Genomic DNA, 22588 nt, shown 5'->3' with positions numbered 1-22588 from the left:
ATGCACATCGATACTGATGGCTGCCTTGATAAATGCTAGGTAACCTCGAATGTTGTTAAAAATCCAATATCTGCCCTCTCTCTGCGGAGGCATGGGCTGCTTGACAAGCCAACTCTCCATGAAGGATTTGCAGAACGAACACCAAACAGGCCAAACATTACTGGGCACTTACTATAACGACACAGGTTGAAGGGCTCCTCTGGGGTGGCCACGCAGGGAGGCTTCAGTTGTCCAGAGTGAAATTTGCAAGTTTCCTTTGCTTTGCTTTCTCATGTGTGAAAATAGGTAATAAAATAGAGGCCATGGAAGAACAATGCACCCCTAAAATACATGAGAATGAGGCCAGCCAGCCAGGGCCAAAAGGCGACAGACAGCAGGCTAGGAACATCAACTGTAGTTTCTGCTGTACCTCAGCGAAGGCCACGAGCCACAGACGACTCTACATGCCTCACGGGTGGAAAAGTCTGACCACAACCAGAGAAAGTTCCCTGGAGTTTCTGTCTCAACACCAGGTGAAAACAGATGCTGAAGGGGACATTTCTGGAGGAGATGCTAGAGGGAGGCTGAGTGCTCTTTTCCGTCATTTGGGCCAGCATGGACCCAGGCACAAGAGCTGGCTCCAGGGTTTTGGGAACAGTAACAGAATCAATAAAAACCTCTCTCCCCACCTCCCTCTCTTAGGAGCATTCTCAGCAGGATCCCCTGGGTGCACATCACCTTGTGTCCCAGCTGAGCTGCTTCTCCCCGAGCTGCCGTGGCGATGGGATCGATGAGGTGCCCGATTTCTTGGACTGCTGACGTCAGCTGCTCCTGCAAGGCCTGACGAGGAGAGAAAGCTGTCAAATTCACCCTATACCTGCTCCCTATATAGGCACACTGATTTAGAAAGACCCGTGTGAAAGACAAGGGAGGCCACAAGAAATGGACATCGAAATGCCTGGCCATGTCATCAAGCTTCTGCTCTCCCTGCCCCTCCCCAGGCCAGAGGTCCTCAGCAATCCCAGGCTGGGACCCCTCCCCAGCAGCACCCATGAGTGACATAAGGCAGGCCTGAGGAACACTATTCCCACTGGCCTCTCACTCCCACCAACCACAGTCGCAGCTGATGCTACTGGTATCTTCCACTGGGTTATGCAGCCTAATTCCTGAAACTGTGGACCAGCCAGGCCTTTCCAAGAAGAGAAGATGACTTTGTCCAAATGGAGACAACCAATAGTGGGCCTGAGGGACCATCCAGGTCACTGTGTCCTCAGAACTAAGAACTCCTTAAGGGAGCAGGGGAGTAGGTGACGTAAAAATGAGGTCACTTCTCTGGAAGCAGGACCATTTCTCAGATGCCACCCTGTGAAAATGCTAGGGGAGAAGCTCTCTGAGCTCACCAGCTCAGGCTCTTTGTCCACTGTACTTGGTGATGTGGACACAGTCAGCGAAAATGGCATCCTTTTAAGGCTTTTCTTCTCAGGTCTGAGAGAGTTTACTCTCTGCATCCCAAAGGACTGAGTGCATGCCATACAGAGACAGGGCAAGGTATCTCGGTGATGCTGGAGTGAGAGGGGGTGGATACTGTTAGCTAATAGTGGGAAAGATTAGATCCTTTTGTAGGAATCTTCATAGGAGCTTTACTGGATAGAGTAAGGATTTAATACGTTAAAACACTGGCCATTTGAGGGTTGCATACACTAGCATGGACTGGGTGCAATTCCTATAGGACAAGGGACACTGTCCTGCTCCTTGGAAATGAGACTCGGTCCCTTCCCATTGAACAGTGCTGCATACGGGCCGGGAGCTTTGAGTAGATTTAGTCAACAAGACGAGCAGTCTAACATGAAAATGAAATCCTGGGAAAAAGGAAAAACAGAGATAAAGAGATGGAGGCGGGCAGTGAGAAACCCCCAGATTTCCAAGGGTCTCATTTAGTTAATTCCTTATCTTCTCACTTATAATGTGACTATGGTCAAGAGTTCAAGAATATTCCAGCAATGTTGTCTTGTTACAGACAAGCTAATGGTTTCTTAAATAAAATGTGGTGCAAGTAGGGCGCAGGTGCAGTTAAAGCGGAGGGTTTTCTTCCTAGGGAGGAAGGCGGAGGACATGCATGGGGAGGGAGGGTAACAGGGTGGGAGCGCGAGGGGGCTTCTCAGGTGCTGGTCACCTTTGTTTCTGGATCAGGATGCGGGTTAAAGGGTGTGCTTAGTTTTGATGTCTCATCAAGCTGCACACTTATGCATACTTTTCCGTGTTCATATTCTACTTGAAAAACAGATTAATGATAATTCTAACATTCTGCGCAGGATGAGAATGCTTATTCCTTCTTTCTTTTCTTGGAAATGGGTGGTGGTTGCATGAAGCTGAGGAGAAACAGCTTTATTAATAAAAATGAGCAGTATCAGCTCCGGGCCCACTCCTTGAGATGGGCCGCACAGTCCACTGTTGATGAACTCAGTGGCAGAAAGAGAAACATTTGTAGAGAGACCATCCACTTTTTATTAAGCACCTTCTGAGTGTCAGGCACATTCAACAAGAAGAAAGAAGTGTACTTGGAGGCTTTTCGACAGGCAATAGAGAAAACTCAAAGGATCAAAGTAGGAAAACTCAATTCTCGACTTTGGAAAAACTGGCAAGAAAAGGCCAAGTGGCTCCGAATTAACAACAGAGTGCAAAAGGTCCCCAAATACCAGATATTGAGTAACTTAGGGGAAAAAAATCCATCCGTTATCTCTGAATGGACCAAATGTATAGAGTTTAATGCTAAACGTGCCCATTAGTCAAAAAGCACATGATGACAAAAGGAAATAGGATGACAGCAAGATGTTCCCAATGTTGTGCTCACGCCCGCTCTGCTGATGTTAAACTGAACACGGCAACCCCAGCTCTAACTTGTTCTTATCAGACACTGATCTTTCTTCAAGTTTTAGCCACATTTGAGCCCCCAGGAGGGTATGTGCTCCTCCACTAAACCATCATTCCCTGCTGAGCATTTGCCCTACCCGATCCCAAAACATGTTGGTCCCATTCACCCATTCCCCCAAGCCTGGTCCTGAGATTCTTCAGCACTTCCAGAGCCCTCCAAGCTGGCCACCAAGCCCCAGCATACCTCCACAGAGATGTCATCCCTTGTGGCCAGACTCTGGCTGACCGCTGCCAGTGAGGCCTGCTCGATGTCCCGGATGCACCGGTTGATGCCATCGATGGAGTAGTCACACTCCCTCTGGCCAGGGGCCTTGTCTCTGGAAGGGACAGAGGGAGTTAAACAGGCTCTTGGGGTCCAAGTCCCACAACCCACCCCTGCATCGGTGAGCCAGGAGCCCCTCTCTGCTTTCTGCCCCACTTGGCTGCTTAATTTGAGGAGTGGACACCTGACACTTGCTTGGCAAGGCTGTTCTGCATACCCGGTGCATTTCTTAATTGGACACGTGTGCTAACTCTGCTTATTTCTGGTGATAAGGCTGTGGTGCCACCCTCCACCGCAGGCTGGTGCCAGATGTCTGCAAATGCAACAGTCTGGACTTGGATTATCCTTTCACTGGCTCAAGCACGGAATCCTCACTTAAAAAAAAAGTCAGTGCTATTTCCAGGGCAACCATATTATGCTCTCTATATTGCATACTATTCACAAAGTCTTGGGTTATAGGAGAAATTAAAATATTTCATGAAAGCTTCTTTGTAATGCACTAAGAAAGTTAACCATAGTCCTGAGTTTTGAAGGTAATTGAAAAACAAAATATAACTAATAAAAAGGATGCATTCCATGATGTGGGGTACTGACTTTGGTCAACCTCAGAAATGTTATATCTGCTTAGGGGATATTTTCTCAGGCTCCTACTTTCACCAAGGAGGCCAGAGGTCCCTAGAGATATGGTGGGACCTAGAATAATTTTTTACCTTATTGGCAAAATAAGTAACCCCCAATCTTGCTAAGCAAACAGTGGTGCTCTCTGCCAAGCTCCTGGCTACAGACAATGTGGTAGAAAGGTGGGAAAGGCCGGGACTGGAGCCATCAGGCCTGGGGCTGACCTTGGGAACGTTACTTCAATCCTTCCTGCCTCAATTCTTTCATCAGAGAAATGAAGATGAGGGTAGCATCTACCTTGCAAGGTGGTTGTGATAATCAAGTGAGGTAATATAGGTAAAATACTTAGGAGAGTATCTGACATAAATTCAGCTGTTATTATTGTGACCAGTGCTGCCACTGATGCCAAAGAAGGAAAGAAAAAGACGATCATAACGTTCAACCACACTGTTATGAAATACAAGTTCTAATGGGCTTATTTCCCACCTGCCCTGTTCAGAGGCAGGTCCCTAGCAATTTCTGGAGGTGAAACTAACCTGATAGAGGTGATGAGACTCTTGATGGAGTCAGACACAGTGTGGGAATGCCCGGCTAGCACAGACCAGGTGGGTGGGTCTTTGGGGTTGATGGCCAGGGAGCGTGCCGTGCGGATGAGGTACGATGAGCTCTCCAGCATGGTCTTGGCCGAGACCAGGATTGGTTCCTGTGCCTGGGAACCCTGGGAGCAGACAGCAGAAGGATCAGGCACAGGCTGCATAGAGTGAATGACTTGGGCCCTGGAAGGTCCTGTCCTTTACCAAGTCACTGCCTTTGTTCTTTGGAAGGAGACATATAGGGTAGGGAACCAAGGAGGCTGGCTCACACAGGGCCTTGATGGTGAGAAGTTGGGTCCCCACTTACTCCTTAAATATCATTTCTGTGTGGGATGCTTACCAAGAATCAGCCCCAAACCTATGCAGAGAGATTGTTCTCAACATACAAAGCTAAGGCATTACCTCTTAAGACATGTACAGACATTGAGTTTCATTAGCTCTGTGCATGCATCATCAACAACAATAACAAAGCCCTGCGTGTTGACAGAGAGATCTTTGGGAGTTCTTCACTGTTTGGGCTCATTCAGTGCCCCAACACCCCAGCCAAAGTCTCCCTACCTCAGAGCTGATTTGGGCAGGAATGCTGACAAACTCAGGGTTGGATGCGAAGGCTGTCAGGTTCTCCACGGCTTCGATTAAGGGGGCGGTAGCAATGCGACACTTATTGCGGTTGTCTTCAGAGAAATCCCCATCCAGGGCCTGACGGGACACAACACGGAGACTTTACCCCACTGAGAAGCACAAGTCACTCCGGGGCTACAGTAGTCACCTTCCAGAGAGAGAAGGTGGTTTAGTGGGAATACAAAATGTTTGGTGAATTCAGAAGTAATAAATAAGAACTAATTAGTGAGATCTCTGTCATCAAGCAGTGGGGCCCAGTCAGCAATTATAAGAAATAAAGCTGAATGTGTGGCTCACAGGACAGCTGACCTCACGGGCCATCCACAGGCCACTCACGTGAGGCAGAAGCAAATTCAAGTAACACGCCGCTCTTCACTCCCTCTGAGCCACGTTGCCAAACCTTGCCCCTGGATGATTTTCTTCCCCATTTTTGACACAATAACTCTTGGGTTCTTCCTCTCCATTTTCACTCCAATTAAGTCTATTTCCTCCCAAACTATAAAAATACTTTACATTGTGTAGCACTTTTGACTTTTTCTAAGTTTTAGCTCAATGTCCCTGAAGGACCAGTAGAGGAAGGCTTGCATATCCACCCTCCTGAAATGAGCAAAAGGGAATCCACTGGGAAGGAACAGACTAGAACGAACCCCAACACTGTGGACAAATCTCACAAATACAACATTTAGTGAAAGGGGTCAGACACAAAAAGGTACCTACTGTATGATTCCACTTGGGCACAGTGCAAACACAGGTGAAGCTCACTTAGGGTGCTGGGCCAGGTATGACGGAAGGAGCACCAGCTGGCTGTGCTCTCAGCACAGGGCTGGCTGCGCTCCATGTCCTGTTCTGGCTGTAGTTACCAGGTGTGTTCAGCATGAGAAAACTCCCTGAGCTCTAACATAGGATTTATGTGTTTTTTTTTCATTTGTCCATCTTATGTTTCAGTAGCTTTTTTCTTTTTTAAATTAGCAGCAGGTAACACAATGGCATTGAATGATCAGTTACATTGTCGATTAATGGCCCGGATGAATGAGAATTCAGGAATGTGGCCTGTGACCCATGCCAAGCTGCCTCACAAAGCGTTAACACCTGGGCTCGAGGTTCCCCAACCCCAGGCTGCACCTGCTGAAGAAGAGGACTGTCGGAGCCAACAGCCTGTGGTCTAACGACAGCACCCCCGCCTCCCAGCAAAGGGCCACATTTCAGAAGGCAGTTATCTTTGTAGAAGAACGTAAATTTCCTCACCAAACAACTAATTAAATTTTTAATTTAACTGTTATGAGCACTATTTAAGTGCTAATTTAGACAGCCAGTGAACAGAACAACAGAGGCACCAGCATTAGGAAACAGCCCAGACCAGAGATGGGCATATTTCTATTTTCCATTAAGGCAAGTGAAGGCAGGCACAATCAGATTAAAGGCTATTTCTGAATAACAACTACATTCCCATCAAGCGCTGGCAGCTTGGGACAATAATTACACATCCACCAAGCTAGGATTTTCAGAGGAATTCCCATGAACCTGGCTGATTCACCATCTTTGCTAATGCTGTGCATGGCCTCAGTTCATGCCCTTCCCTGCCAGGTGGGCTCTGACCTCTACCTTGACCTCTCTGATTCTGCCATCCTTCGGGCCCAATGGAAACCCTATGTGCCTGCTACTTTTTGCTCACGTATGTGGCCTCAGTTCTAACTGCCACTCGTGTACTCACTAACCACTGATTTGGTGCCTGTTGCCTCCACTGGGCCCAGCACCAGCAACGTGGACGTAAACCTGGCACTCTAACCTTGCTGCACTATTAACACTGGCTCCTGGAGGTCAGGCCCTATCAGGCTGCAGAGCAATTTGGGAATACAGTGACAGGCAGGGTGGGTGCCCCACAGCAGGAGCCTGTAGGGAGTGGCCCCAGCACAGGCAAACTAGTGAAGCAGGCAGATGACCGGAGTGGACTTTGGCATCAAAGGAACTCGTGTCCCAGCACCACTGGTGGCCAGGCATGTCCCTGCAGGTGGGATGACATGGCTTCTAGCCGCACGGCAGACGCCAAGCTTCCCCCAGCGCTGCTCACGTCTCCTGTGTTCGAACTCTCCACACTCTTCCCACCCCTTTTTCTACCTTCCACAGCCCTCCCAGCCTATTTGGAAGGCAGGTGTCTGATGAAGCCAACAGCCCTCAGTTGAACTTACTCAAATGAAGATGATTACCTGAGGGAAAACCTAAGGAGTGGTTTTCTAATTGTGAAATTTCATAAGCTGCACCAGTAAGATGAAGATTTTTTTCTTTGAGCATGAGTCCTAAAGCCACACAGAATTTAGCGTATTACTATTCACAGGATAAGACCTTGAATAACATGGAATAGAACAAGAATCTACATCACCTGCTTTTTTTCAGTTTCGAAAAGGAAAAGCTATTTCCTCCCAAGGAAGCATTTAGCATCAGAAAGGATGGTTTACACACAGACCGTTTCCCTTGTGAGTGCTGTCTCCACCCTGGGCATGGCTGAGCCACCTGAGGGAACTGAGTGCTCAAGCCTGCCCACGGGAGGAGTCGTACACAGGCACAGCAGTTTTTGTGCAGGCTGTCCAGTCACAGAGTGTCAGCCTGTCAGCCCTGTCAGAGAACAGGTGGGTTCCCTTAGCTGGGCACCCAGGACCCACAGGGACAGGGCACTCACGAGCCCTGGGCTGTGCTCACGTGGCAGAATCTCACTGGGAACGGGGAGAAACGGTTTCTGCATGTGTACCAGCACCACAGGTTCATGACTCTGGAAGTCAGAGGAAACCTTAAGGATCATTTAATCCCAAATCTCCAATGTTCCAAATGAGAAAACCAATGCCTAGAAAGGGACAGGCTATTACAAGGTCATGCCTCCAACCAGAACCCAAGACCCCGGCTCCTCTCTCTCCTACCGACCTTTTAGACAAGGACAACAAGAATAACGAGTACAAGAAGCCCAAGAGGTTTTTTTATTGTCCTTTTTTCTGAAGACACCTACTCTACTAATCCAAACAGAAAGATGGCCAAAAGAAAAAAAGTATGTACAGCCAAGTGAAATTGATTAATGACAACTGGATCTGGCTGGTGTCTTTGGTACCTGGAAATGCTTACTCGCAAAACCCTGAGCTTCGACTCTGCTGTGAGAGGCAAGGCTACGCTCCAACTTCTCAGAAAAACAAACGCTGTTGTTGCACAATTTCTACTTGGCACCCACCTCCGAGTGGCTGCACAGTTAAAATTGCATTCCGTTCCACACATCTGATTTAAGACTAGGTAATGAGCTGACGGAAGCAGGAAAAGCAGGCAGCATGACACGTGGTGACTGGTGGAAAGGGGACAGCCTTGGTCAGGGTCTGGTGCTCCTAACTCGCCCTGGCAGGAAGCAGGGCGAAGATATTTATTCTTGCTGAGCCATGCTTTGGCACTTTAAAGAATGCCACCAGTGGAGGTTTAAGATTCCTGGAGACACATGTTTTCCATGGGTGCTAATAACCCACTGCCAGGTAATCTGCTCCCTGCTCCCCAGTGTTCCTCCCTGGCTTCCCCTCCTTCTTTGTGATGGTAAGGGCATGTCAGCTGGGATCTGGGCTTGGGCACACTCTCAAGGTTAAATGAGGGGAAAGCACTAAGAAGTGTAAAACTTAGAGCAAAAGGCAGCTCTGGGGGCAGCTAGCTGTCTTAGGCATGTAAGGAATTGAATATTCATTTGTTTTATTATATAAGAGGATTCTTTGCCATTCCTTAAAAAAGGAAATCTCTTCTGTACATGGCATGGTGTGCTGCAGTGAAATGGCCTTTTACCATTTTCCTATCAGTACATTAAAAACAAAGTTTATTGTACCCAGCAGACCCTGCCACCCGATGGGAACTAAAGAACAGGTACATTTCAGCAAGCTGAGGGCACAGGTGCGCGTCTGTTCCTCGGGCACTGCAACCAACTCCCGGTGCACTCCTGGGAGATGAGGGCTTCACCTTCTCCACATGATTAGCACCCTGCACCCCTCGCTGGTGCTCTGCACAGGCCTGTCTTCCAGGCCATCACAAGAGCTCATCTGCTGCAGGGAGCTGCAGAGAGGGCTTGACACTGTGAGGAGAATCTGAAAAGTTGAGCTCTTGCAACAGCAATACGTAGGATTTAAAAGACAAGGAGGAGGCAGAAAAGAAAGGTTTTCAGGACTTTCTAAAGAATGGTATCCTTCCTTCCTTCCTTCTTTCCTTCCTTCCTTCCTTCCTTCCTTCCTTTATTCCTTCCTTCCTCCCATGGTCCATCTAAATATAGCCTTTTTTAAAATAAATAACCATCAGAAAATGGCCAAGTTGAATTGAAATCAGTTAATAATGCAAGCAAACAATGATGTCACTACTTTAAATTCTCTTGCTGTCTTTCTATCACCCCCGTCCCCCTGCCTACTTTCCCCTAAATTTTGCACACGCACTGCGGACACATCAAGGTATTTCTCCCAGGTCGGTGAGATGAATTAGACTCCCCACGCGGAGGACTGGAACAGCATCACCAGGGGTGAGAACAGAACTGAGAGGGGACAGAGCAGGGGATCTGGTTTTGCTTACTGGCTGGGTCACCTTGGGGAAGTTACTTAACCTCCTTGTTGCTACAGTGTCCTCTCTGCAAAATGGGAATGACCAGCACTGGGTGGTCATGAGGACTGAATGAACAATAGACACAACACACTGGGAACAGGCTTTGTACAAGCTGAACATTAAAAAAGCAAGCTTTACTAACTTCTAACACCATGAACTATGATGGTCATTGAGATGAGGCACAACCAGGATCCTAGGGGCACAGACTTTAATTTTTCATTTTCAACCCATACTATTGTCTTTAAATAGGCAGATTTCTTTCTTTCTTTCTTTCTTTCTTTTTTTTTGTTTGGTTTCCAGCCTCCATTTAAACAGCTAAGAAATTGCTGACTGGGGCACCTGTCCCAGGCTCGGGCCCTCAACCTGCCAACTGCAGCTGGGCCGTGTTCTCTTCTTTACCTCTGCTTGGCTCAGCCTGTTGACGAATGTCTCCAGGTGACTAAAGTGGCTCTGTGTGGTGAAAGGAAAATGAGGGGCCTAGTGCCCTATCCTCTGGAGTCAGTGGGGGAAAAGTCCCATTACTCCAGAGCTTGCCCAGCAACAAAGCAGACCGCCCTGTCTCAATGAGCGTGGAAATCCCTGAATCAAGTTCGAACCCTCCAATGCCTTTCACTCCTGCATAACCTGATTTGCACAGAACTGGTAGCTGGCCTCACAGAACAAGCTCCTTTAGAGGGGGGTGGGGGAGCACTGGGCTCTCTCCCTGTGGTCTGCTGCCCAGGCTGTGGCTTCTTCCCATAGGGTCAGCCGCCCCTGCCTGCTTGGTCCCCACTTAGGGAAGACAGGGTTTGTGGTCTAACAAATGCTACATTCCAGCTACTGCAATTCCCGCCTTGCCATGGCCCCCACGAACTTGTTATAAACACAAAACGATCTGTTTTAAAAACCTGATGCTCCAAGGTAAACATTTAATCAACTATCAACAGAATACATACCACAGGATAGATGCAGTAGATTGTTTTAGATTAAAGTGATTTTCCCACAATTGGCCATTCCCTCTCCCTCCACTTTTTCTCTTGATCTAGATCTACTACCAACGGCAGGCTCTTCCACCAGCTCCATCAAAATCGTCCCTTATGAGCACAGTTTAAGTAAATGCAGGCTGTTTGCTAACCACCACAGTGGCAAGAGATGCCCCAAAGCCAACCCCTTCCAGATTCCTGCCCCTAGGCTTCTCATGCACTGCCTTTGGGGAGTACCTGCCCTCAGCTATCTGGGAGGTTAGTAGAACCCAGGCTGTTAGTTCCCCATGATGCCTATCTCCACTAGTAAGGGGCTCCTCAGTGGCTTCAATCCCGTGACTGAATTAGACATGAAAGCTCACTGGAAAGAAGTCTTAGGAGAGCAGAGCTTAAATCCCACACTTGCCCCTCTGCTACAGGCGTTACAGGGATTCCTATGGCCTCAGCCCAGCCACCTACCTTGATGGTCTTCACCAGGTTGGCGGTGCTGTTGGCGACTTCCTTGGCTGACTGAACAAAGTGCCTCTTGGCCACTGGGTTGGCCGTCTTGGACGAGGCGATGCGGCAGGCGTTGCACAAGGCTGAGGTGTGCTTGGCGACAATCGTGGCAGCTGAGAGAACCTATAAAGCATGGAGCTGGGTTGGGGGCACCCCATGTTCAGTGCAGAGGGCTCCAGTTCAGAGGAGTCCACCCTGGTCCCGAGCCCTGGATTCCTCTTCAACTCACATGTGCAGGGCCCGTGTAAGTATAAGATGTGTGTCTAGCTCTGCTTTCCCCTCACCACACCCGCCCCCCCCCCCCCCACCCCGCAAAGTCACTCCAAGAAAAGAGAGGGCAGGAATTATTCAGCAAGAGAGACTAAACCAAGGAAAGGAAAGCAGGAGCTGATGTAGTGGCGGGAGTGGGCTGGGCTCCAGAGAGTCTTAAAGGAGATGCAGTCGGCTGCCCTGGGAGCCCCCAGGGAGGAAGCATTCAGTCCAGGGTCTAGGCCAGCACTGCCCAAGAGAAATATACTGTGGACCCCATAGGTAATTTTCGAACAGCCATGTTATTGAATAAAATAAGTAGAGAAACAAGAGAAATTAATTTAAATAATATATTTTATTAAACTTGAAATATCCAGAATATTTCATATTTCACCATATAATCAATTTGGAAATATTATTAATGAAATTTTACAATCTTTTCTTATCATACCAAGTCTTCAAAGTCCAGTGTATATTTTATACCTGTAGCCCATCACAATCTGGACAAGCTACATTTCAAGTGCAACTTGTAGCTGCCACATTGGAGAGTGCAGGTCGAGATAAGTAACATAAATGTTAAGGTGCAATAGCTCTTGCCTCATGTAGGCACCTTATTAGATGGTCTGACTCAGAAATCTCCCAGGCTCCACCCTCTCCCCACATCCCCCACCTGCAAAAACAAACTGCTGTCCTGGATCCACCTGATTTACTTTGCTGAGGCTGGTAACACCCCTTTGGCTTTAACTGGACAGGTAAGGAATCTCAGGTGCACTGATGCCTTACAAGCCAGCTCTGAGGCCTGCTTTAGGTCCAGATCTTCCCTCTATTGCCTCCTTTACTCGGGTCCTTCTCCTGCCTAGAGAATGCTGGTCCTAGGCTTCGTAACGAACATGTCACTCATAGGCTACCTCTGAGACCCCACAGAGGCCAGTTCTTGCTCCTTTCAGCACACACTGCTTTGGTGAGTGAATGGGAATCATGCCACTTGCGTATTTCAAGTGTCATGGAATATCACATGCTATCTAGGCCTGAAATGTCTGTGGCTCCTTTATGCTCTGTGGATTATGCCCCAACTTGAGACCTGACTCGGTGCTACCTTCTCTGTGATGTGACCTCTGACAGCCCTTCAGAACATCCATCACACCTTCCTCTGTGCATCCCTGGCATTGTCATCAAGGCCCAGTCACTCATTTTCCAAACGTTATCCAACACACTATGAGCCAAGGGCACTGGGCATTGGGTCAGACTCATGTTGACCCTTAGTGCTGAGCAGAGAACAAGCCCTCAGTGTATGCCCCCTAAACGGAATGGAATCATGAGACTCCTGATGAACCTCATGGTGATTATTTTACTCCTACAGCCTTGCAGCATCCCATTTTAGAGCTCCTACACATTTCCATTTTCACCACAATTTGTAATATCCCTCCGAGTCACTATCTACAGTGCTGTATTAGCTGCCTTTGCTCTGTAAGAAGAATGTTCTTTACTTATTTCTCCTACTGTCCCAAAACCCACCTACAAGAGCTTATGGACTCACAGATCGCCTATCCTCACCCCATGGTTACCTGTGACGGGCTGCTGCCAGGGTCCACCAGATTCTGGCATGCCATCTGGATAGCCTGGTTAGCCCTGGCAAACTGGATGGGGTCCACAAGGCCCTGGTGGCCTGCCTGGCTGTTTGGATCGGAGATGCCGACAAGGTACGCAGCCTGGAAAGAAAGCAGGAAAACTGCAGCTCAGGTTCTATGTTCCCAGATGGGCCCGTAGCGGACGATGGTCCCACAATGTACATGCAGCAGCCATGCTTAGGAGCTCCTTAGTGCAAGCTGGTCAGAGTAGTCTTGTCAATAACAATGGACAGGTGAATGCCAGCTCAGGCCAGGGACATGCCAGCAGGAGTTTGATACAGGCTTCGGGGAACAAAGTCTCCTTTCTCTTAAGAAAGCCTCCAGAAGCCCTTCTGTGGGGCATCAACCAGGATGGATGCAGCCCCGACTGTTTCTGGTGGCCACTGTATGACCACGAGGGTACTAAGCCTCAGCACGAAGCTGGCAGACCCTCTGGCTCGCAGATGGAGGAGGCAGAAAAACGTGGGTGCAGGCTAATGGCATGGAGCTGTTGGGTCAGCCAGCCCTGGGGCATGCCCTTCATGAGGGTGTCTCACCTCGTTGCCTAGCACACCCTTATTTTCTAGGCCAGTATTTCTAATAGCAACTAGGAAGAATGAGCATATGGCTCAGGAAAAAGACAAAGGTAGTATTTGGTCTCTAAGAGGACACGACGCTGCAAGAGGAGGTCTTTTCTTTAAACCCTGTGGATGTGTTAGACTAATAACAGGGAGAAAATGAATCTGTGAGCAGGAATTTGAACCTTAACTGATTCCCTCTGAGATATGAGGGGCAGAATAAAGGTAGGTAATTTCATCCCGCAACCCAGGGATGTTTTTCTTCAGTCTAGCATAATCTTCTGGGCTCAAAGCAATTGTCAAATGGTAACTCCTTTAAAACAAATGCTGACATTTCTGAAGCTCCAGGCACAGGAACCCAAATGATGCCTGGAAACGCACAGGACCGTCCAAGAGCAGGGGACATGCCTGGTCACATCTCTGCACGACCGCATCTAATTTTTTCTCCCTCTGATGCTAAAAAGATTGTGACTAAGATTTTCACAATTATAAAACCTCAGAGATAATTTGCATTATGTGACGCCTACTTCTCCCTGGTCCCCCAAGCAACTCATCTGTACCTACGACCTTTAGAAAAAGAAAGCAAGCCGGCCTCTGAACCCTCTGCGCCGGGTCTGCAGCGCTCAGTGCACCTCGCTGTCCTTCCCAGGCTGTTCTGCTCCTTGGGGGGTAAGCGGCTGGTGTCTCGTCTAAAAGTCTCGGCCAGCACAGGAGCCACGCCTTTCCCGTGGCTTCTGTGGTAGTAGTTGAATGAGGAATGAAGCTGGAGTTCCCCGCTGCCTCCCACAGGGATCTGGGGCCCACAGTCTGGCACGGGACACTGGCTGCCCTACAGGGCAAGGGGACCCGCCAGTCCCTTACCTGAGCTGCTGCCTCTGTCAGCCCACAGAGAGCCTTGGACGCAACCCCTACGCACTCCCCGAAGGCAGGGAGGTCCCCGGTCTTGGCATTCTGCGAAATCCCTGCCATAGACTCTCCCAGAACCTGCAAAAACAAACGACCAGCAATATTCTCTGACCAGCGTTCTTTCAAACCACGCGGTGCAGGGAACTACACTTCCAGCTTCAACATTCAAGGACACTTAAAATATTTGCCATTATTTTCCTTATTTGAATCAAGAAGATATTGAAGAGAGTTACATAGTTATTGTTCCATGAAGAGAAATTAGTAGTAAAAGTATAAACCTTTTACCCAAAAGTTATCCATATCTCAGGGAGGAAGAGTAAATATACTCAGAACAATAAAATGAAACCTATACAGCACGTCCCACAGGTGAACGGTCTGAACTGAGAACTCGTACATCTCAGGACATCAAAACCAGACACATCCATTGAGCTGAGGATGAAGTTGTATCCAGAAAGCAGAAGATGCATTCCTCCTGATGTTATTTGTTTACTAATTTACAGTAAAACGGAAATGTCTTTAAGAAATATACATAGTTAATCTGAACACTAATGAGAGGGTTTCCTAAATACTTTAAGAATTTTCCCTTATTTTGACAAGCATTGGTAATTTTCTTCAGAAGTCGTTAAAATAGCAGCTAAAAGGGATTTTAGTGTCCAGAGTCCAATGCAGAGAGGTCAAGCACTGTGCACAAGGTCACAGAGAAGGTCATGGGCAGAGGCAGGGTGCCTGCCCCTTCTCTGGTGTTCTGTCTTCCATGGGCTTCATGAGGCCCCAGGAGGCTGGCTCTGCCTCCCATGGTAACGGATGCGGAACAGAAGGTTTCCAGCACAGCTCTCTGGAGAGACCGTGGGGTTGCTGGGTCTAGAACCAACACAGAGCTCATGTGCCAATAAGCCATCTTGGATGGCTAAAAGAAAAAAAAAATCCCTAAAGTTGCTTGGATATACAAAATAATACAGTTTACTTAAGGACTTGCAAAGCAAAGAAGTTGGAGAGTATTTTCATGTACAGTGTTTTCCTCTCCCTAACTCTGTACCCCTCTGTGGCTCCAAGTACACGAAACACGGGCATCCTCCCCTTAGACAATCCATCCCTCCACAGGGGATGCCGACAGAACAGGAGCTAGTCTTCACCTGGTGCAAAGCAGGCTCTCCTGCCATCGCCAACACACATGTCTCCCCAAAGCCAGTGTGAAGTGACATAAACAAACATGCACTTGAGCTCCAAGTACAAAGCCAGACCCAGACTGCAACTGCTCACTATTCATTCACCTCACTCGAATTTCATCCTGCCCTGATTTTGGCATTCTCAAACACACTGACATTATTATCATGGGTCAGTGTTTCTGAACCTTTTAAAAATTATTACTCCACTAATATGTCTTTTTATAACATTTCCCCCACAACAGCCAACCACATCAAATTAAATACTAAGACATAAGCTTTTGTTGAATAAGGTTTAGATGGGGGTTAGGGGGTGGGCGGCACAAATCGTATTATCATAGATTTTTCTACACCCACCCAACCCTGACTCCCCACAATTTTTCGCTCTCTTTGAGAATCGTACCACGGGCGGATGACAGGAATGCAGAAAAGGGGCTTGTATAAGCCAAAGTCGCTGATGGGCTTCGGCCAACAGTTTGACCCCGGGTGAAGAAAATACACAATTTGATTCACAGTGAGATCCATCTGTGGTACAGTATACGCACTGGCTCTCAAAGTGTGGCTCCTGGGCCACAGGAGCAGGACTAGGGACTTGTCAAAGATGTACATTCTCAGTCCCACCGCAGGTCCACTGAATCAGAAATTCCAAGGTGGGGCCTAGAACCTGTGTTTAACCAGGCAGACCCCGAGGTGATTCTGGTGCACGGTCACTTTCGGAGAAGCACCTGAGCACTGGCTTCACCATGAGGCTTTGTGACACGTGCCACAACACAGAGTGGCCACGGGCAGATGCATACAAAGCACGTCTAGACTTTCCCCAGACCCAGGAGAAGTGTCAAGAGCATGGGCAGGCTTACCTTGGAGTTTTCCATCACACTCTCAATGCAGTCAAAGTAAGAGAGGTCACTAACAGGCTCGTTAGGATTGTCCAACATCCCCTTGACAGTCTGCAGAAGGAGAACACAACTTTAAAAGCAAGTGCTACAGAACAAGAAAAATTCAACACGAAATGCCATCAATCGACTTCCCTCGATCAACCCTCTGCCCCGCACTGGCACGGCAGACATCCCTGCCCAGCCAGACCCATGTTAATTGTCCACAGAATTCAAGGGACGTGAGGTACAGCCAACCCATGTGTGTGAGACATCTGTCTGGCGCTTTCAGTGTAACCCTATGTGGGTTAAGACTGTCCTACATGCGAGCCAGCGCACTGATTTTATATGGTCAGCCACGTCTATGGGTGTAAATGAATTTTAAAGTACCCATAAATTGTAAGTATGAATAAAAGTGGAAGAGCACCCACGCTGTGTTCGGGGCCACTGGGCACCCCACGGGCACCTTGATCAGGTGGTAATGGGTGGCACTCTGGGTTTCCTCTTAGGTGCCCCCCATGTTACAAACTAAGATGTGCGGGGAAATCGTTTTGCTCAGAAAGCACATCTATCCCAGCTTCTCCCAAGGCCTCAGAATAACTTCTCCCAAACTTTTTGGGTAGAGATCCTTCATCTTCAGCCTCCACCCACTTCCAGAGACCTCTTCCCGCTTGTAGTAACCTTTAACAATGTAACTCTTACCCTAGTAGCAAAAGGGGAGGCAGGGATGGTAATCCCACCAAGTCTAATCTTCCTTCTGTTCTTTCCCATTTGGACTGGAATTTTGGGCCTGATAGCCTCCCAGGGAAGATAAAAGACAAGGACAGAGGAGAAGGAACTGGACCCACAGGAGAAGGACAGACAGACACACCCTCGGGTGCTCAGCAGCCTGTCCCAGGACCCACCTCCAGTTCCCGCAAGGCGTTGTCACACTCCTTCTGGCCCGGAGCTTGTTGGGTGCACAGAGTAATGAGTTGATTGATGCTCTCTGTCACAGCTCTGGGACCGAACAGAAAATGCGGTTGTTTTTGTTTTTTAAGATCAACCATAATTTCCCCAACAATGCTCTGCAGATTGACTAGAAACAACATGTAATTCACAGTGTAGCCTGGGGTCTCCAGGTGAGCTCTTCTACAAGACTCTTAACAACAAGAAACAAACCACACCCAGGGAGGAGAGAATGAGAATCCTTACCTTGCTTCTGATTATGCATTTCATTTACCCTTAAAGGTTACTGGAAGTATGACTGCCTTATAATACATTCATAAGAAAGAATTCACAACAATGTTGCAAACAGCAAAGAGATCATGTTAACACTGTTTTCAAAATCCTTCATTAGCAGCCCATAAGGAATAAGATGATCAGAACAAGGCTATTTTGGGTAGCTTTTGTACAGTTTGGAATATCTTGTATATCTTTAGATCTGTGTCCATAATTTTTAAATCCCTACTTTCCATTAAATTCTACATGTTTGACTAGTTCCTAGAAGGTATCTCAAAATTACCAAAATTATTATTCATTTTTTAAATCCTCTCCTGAGGATACATTTATTGAATTTAGAGAGAGAGAAACACTGGTGTGAGAGAGAAACATCACTTGGTTGCCTGTTGTGTGCACCCCGATCAGGGAACCAAACCTGCAACCTGCGTGAGGACTGAACCCACAGCCTTTTCCTGCTCCAGTCAACTGAGCCTCCTGGCCAGGTCCCAAAATTTATTCTTTAAAATAGCTATTGTCTTTGGTAATAATAGGAACTAATTAGAAACGCTTGTATGATGGATTTTACATGTTTCTATTCTTAAAACTTAAAAGGCAGCTCAGATTTTTTTTTCCCAAAGATTGGAAGTTGAATTATTCCAGCACCGTTTGTTTAAAAGGCCATCCCCCTTCTCCGCTGAATTGCTTCTGCAATTGTGCTGACAACTGGCTAGACGTGCACAGGCCTATTTCTGGACTTCATTCTCTTCCCCTGATTTACGTGTCTCCCCCTTTGCCAATACTGTATCGCTTTGATTACTACAGCTTCATATTGAATCTTAACATTGAATACTTTTGTGTTTTATAAATTAAAAAACAGAGAGATGAGATAATTCCCTAAGGGGATGCTACAAGTAAAGAGTAGATGCAAGACTTAACTCCATGCCTCTCTGACTCATAAACACTTTTCTGCGGCGTTGTAACTGGTCCACGCTTCTGGCAGGGCCCTGAAATCTATTTATAGTTGCTAACCAGTGCAGCTAACAGACAGCTTAAAACACAAAAGAGGGCACATACTGCTGTTAATCATTAACACTGCCTAATATAAAAGATAGCTCATTTTATTAGTTCAATTGGCTTTGCAGCTTCCCACAGAATATCAAATTAAATGGACATAATGTTGCTAATGTACAAAGGTAATCAGCTTTATTAGCTGATGAGGAGAAGCTGCTTTGAATTTTAAAATTTAGCTAGGATGATGGGAAGAAGAAAAATACTCCTGAAATCAAGAAAGAATCTCAAAACAGTTTTTTGCAATTCTGACTCTATTGATTCATTTATTTGGGGAAAAGTGCTCAATCACGGTGCCACTGGGAAGCACTGTGCCCTCCACCGTGCGAAGCCAAACAAGAACCACTGAGCTGGCAGGACCCCCGTTCTGGGCACCTGGGAGGGCGCGCCCACGGGGCGTTCGCTGGCGTGTCCCTCAGACGGCCTGACACCATGCTCCGAGTGGACAGGTTGGCAGCATCAACATGACGAAGGGCACAGGATGTCCTGAACAGTGATGACACGGTCACTTGGAGAATATCACACAAGCTTTCCATTTGGCTTATTTCTGTCAGTGTTTCCTGTTCATTTGCATTTTTAGAAAGCCTAGCTTTTACATAAAAAATTTTCCATTAAAAATGAAGGGCTTAAAAATCAGTGAATTCTGAGAAGATATCACTGTTCAATGCCCTCTAGTCTTTTACGTATTTTGTAAATGTGAAAACTTTTCACATAACAACTTGGAGGTTAAAACAAAACAAAACAAAACAAAAGGAAACCACCAACACAACAGAAGAAGAGAGTGTGCTCAGACGACCCGCAGGAGTGCCTGCACAGCGCGGCGTCTGGCCCAGTCAGTGGGTCACAGCGGTCCGTGGCTAGGGAGCGTTATTCAGGCATCATTTAACCCGTCCCTCATTTCAGACTCCGGGTTACACAGCCAAATAGTAAACTAAGTGGCCCAGAGGCAAGTGGTTAGTTACATAGATTGGACGGTGAAAAACAACATTTTAATGTTTCAAACTACAACAATTATTTACAAGAGTGAAAGACTGGAGACAACACAAATATACCGTGATAAAGGCTTAACAAAATAAACCCATAGTCCACAACAGAACCCTGGGTGCCCATAAAAAGTCAATGTACAGGGGTGGGCAAAAACAGGTTCATAGTTGTGAGTACACAGAACACACAGTTTACTCTTATATTATTTATTAACCATTGTATTATTTTCCATGTGAACAACTGTAAACCGAAGTATGTAAACCATACTTTGGCCCCACTCTGTATAATAACATATTTCTAATGCTATAAAAGAATATTCATGATATGCAAGTAAAGTTTACAAAACAGTATAAACAGTGTGAGCCTACAACTGAAAAATATGTTAGTGTTAAAAATGAATTTATATTTTTATAAAAAAAACTTTCAGTAAATCTACTAAAAATTATGAATCAACCAACTTTATATATTATCAATAAAAATATAGCTAAAATTAGAAGCATCTGTTCTATATAAATCCCAATAGGCCTTAACTGTAGTTATTTTTCCCCACATTTTTTAAATGATCAAAGCTATGTATAAAAATACAAAAAAGTTAAATGACCATAATTCAATCATCCAGAGAGAGCGGTTTTCTTGTACTTGATTCTTTATCTAGGCGTACCTAGCCAGTCCCAGTTTTTAAAACGTTGGGACCTACAACCTCAGAGGTTAAAAGGGGGGTTTCTAACCTACAGATCACTTAGTGTTCAGAGATACTGAATTGATTTAACTGAGGTTTGGGAGCTCTGGTGAGAAATTTAACTAGGTATGAAACTGGACCAGGACTGAGAGAAGAAAATCAACCAATTTGTGCTTTTGACTATGTACAAAGCACAAATCACCCAATAAGGAGCTCAGAGGGAAAAATTAACATTAGGCAGTTCCCTTCCTCAAGGGAGGAGCCGCTTAGGGAGGGAGTGAACAGCAAAAGGAGATCCACCTGTAGTTATTTCCTGGGTCCTGCGTGCACAGGGCACAGGGATTTAACAATAATAAAGTGTTGAGTCTCCCAAGAACACAAAGGTGCTTGCAGTCTAGCTGAAGAGATAAGACGGTGAACAGACAAGACACAGAGAAGGTGAAGGGGTATGACAAGAGACAGGACGCGATGGGTCCTGACCCTCTGAGGGGACTCACAGGGGACGCGAAAGAAAACTAATTAAGGCCCTGACCCTGGGCATGGGCTCTGCAGGGAAGGAAAAGCTTGACGTGGGCCGGAGTCAGGCCTGAGCATGAGCTGATTCTAGAGGAGGGCAAGAGGCAGAAGGCCCAGTTTACCTTTCTCTTTTTCACAGTTTGAAAGTGCTGCTTGCTCGGTTGTCCTCTCTCACGGTCTCTGGATACAAGAGGAAGCCTGTTCATCGGGAACCTTAAACCAGAGGGTAGACAGGGAAGAGGAGCCACCTGCAAGGTCCTAGGGATGCCCTCAGGGGACAGAAAGCAGCTGAAAGAAAACCCAGCCTGGGATGGACCCCACGCTGGCAGCTGTACTGGGAAGTCTCTCTGGCACAGGAGTCCTGGCCAGAGTGACTGTGGTGTGAGCCGCAGCTCAGAGGGCTGCTCAGAGGAAGGCCAAGCCCTCCTCTTTGCAACTGCAAACTGGTTTTCCATTTGCTTGACTAAGTCCTGGGAACATCAGAGCAGCCCCTGGTCAGGACACACGCTGATGAAGAGTTGACAAAGGGTCTCCAGTTCCACCCAACCCATCAGGAAAGAGCAAGAGCCCACCAGTTACACAGGAAGAATATGAACAAGCCAGACATGCAACAGAAAATGACTTTCTCCCTGCTACGTGTCAGATACCAAGGGTGTAGTTTCCTCAAAGGTACCTGGGCTCAGAGGCAGAACAGAGAACAGAGAGCAAGACATACTCTAGCCTCTACTTTTCCAGAAGTACACCTCTTTCCCCAAAGCGGGAAGGATCACGGAGACCACCAAGAGCAAGGGGTTCAAGGCCGCTGACACAGGGATAGGGCAGGGCTGAGTTGACCCAGGGCTGGGTCCCCACAGTAACATCCCTGGTTGGGGACGTCCTTATGAAGGGACTGGCTGTCCCAAGGACTGGGAGGGCCATGGGGCTGGAGATGAGGGCAGCAGTCATCAGATGCCTGCAGGGGCACTTAGCACAGCACTACCATGAGGCTTCCATGCCTTACACTCCTGGTCTATGCCGCCTGCCCACACTGCACCAGGGCCATCCCCATCCCACTTCCCGCGTGTGCTCAGCACTTGGCACGATGGATAGGGCACTGGCCCTATCCCATATCAGAGGCAAGGAGTAAAAACTTGTGCAATGAGCAAATAAACTACGAGAGTGAATGCACCTCCACCTGGGAGAGCTTTACCACCCAAGAGGCAGCTGCCTGACTCACCTGCCGGGAGCTTTGCTGGGAAACCACCCCAGGAAGTAGAGTTTGCCAACATGTGCCAAGAAGCCAGGAAGAACGTGCCAGCATCTCCTTGCAACAGTTCCATCCCAAAACATTCATTTCACGTGATGATTTTTAAGTGCTTACTTGGCTATAAAACTGTCAGGCTGGGAACTCCCAGTCCATGGTTCAAAGCCCGGACAGAGGCAAAGAAAGCTTTTTTCACCTGCCAGTCTCCTGGTCCTTTCCTCAATGTCACCACCAGGGGGCCTGCAGATCCCCACAGAGCCCTGTAACTAGGGCATTCCTGGGGCTGTTTCCCTCCTCCTGCGGCTTTCAAAAGGCCAATTCTTACTCTCCCCTTCTTCCAATTTAAGAGAGTGAACAACACATTCTAAATTGGAAATTTTAATTCTGAACTGATGCAAAAGATTGAAGGTAATGAAAACCATCTGAGTTCGGATACCTGGAAACATCAGTTGCCTCCTCCAAA

At 47.3% G+C, this 22588-nt stretch overlaps 1 protein-coding gene across 10 annotated transcripts in view; it reads right to left on the bottom strand.

Moving 5' to 3' along the window:
• The window catches only part of TLN2 (talin 2), a 409742-nt gene that overhangs the window by 76461 nt on the left and 310693 nt on the right, over nt 1-22588 (bottom strand). For all 10 annotated transcript variants that reach the window (XM_045822076.1, XM_045822086.1, XM_045822079.1 and 7 more), the window contains 9 exons: nt 17341-17434; nt 16421-16510; nt 14356-14478; nt 12875-13018; nt 11022-11183; nt 4942-5082; nt 4327-4508; nt 3095-3227; nt 718-819 (listed from right to left, as the gene is read on the bottom strand). In XM_045822076.1, the coding sequence (XP_045678032.1) occupies nt 718-819; nt 3095-3227; nt 4327-4508; nt 4942-5082; nt 11022-11183; nt 12875-13018; nt 14356-14478; nt 16421-16510; nt 17341-17434 (1171 nt within the window). The remainder of the gene's footprint in view (nt 1-717; nt 820-3094; nt 3228-4326; nt 4509-4941; nt 5083-11021; nt 11184-12874; nt 13019-14355; nt 14479-16420; nt 16511-17340; nt 17435-22588) is intronic.

The sequence above is a fragment of the Phyllostomus hastatus genome, unplaced genomic scaffold (assembly GCF_019186645.2).
Source record: "Phyllostomus hastatus isolate PE091 unplaced genomic scaffold, TTU_PhHast_1.1 phas_scaffold_501, whole genome shotgun sequence".
Taxonomy (NCBI): Eukaryota; Metazoa; Chordata; class Mammalia; order Chiroptera; family Phyllostomidae; genus Phyllostomus; species Phyllostomus hastatus.
Note: the sequence above shows the minus strand (reverse complement) of the source record. Positions and strands in the feature narration are given on the sequence as shown.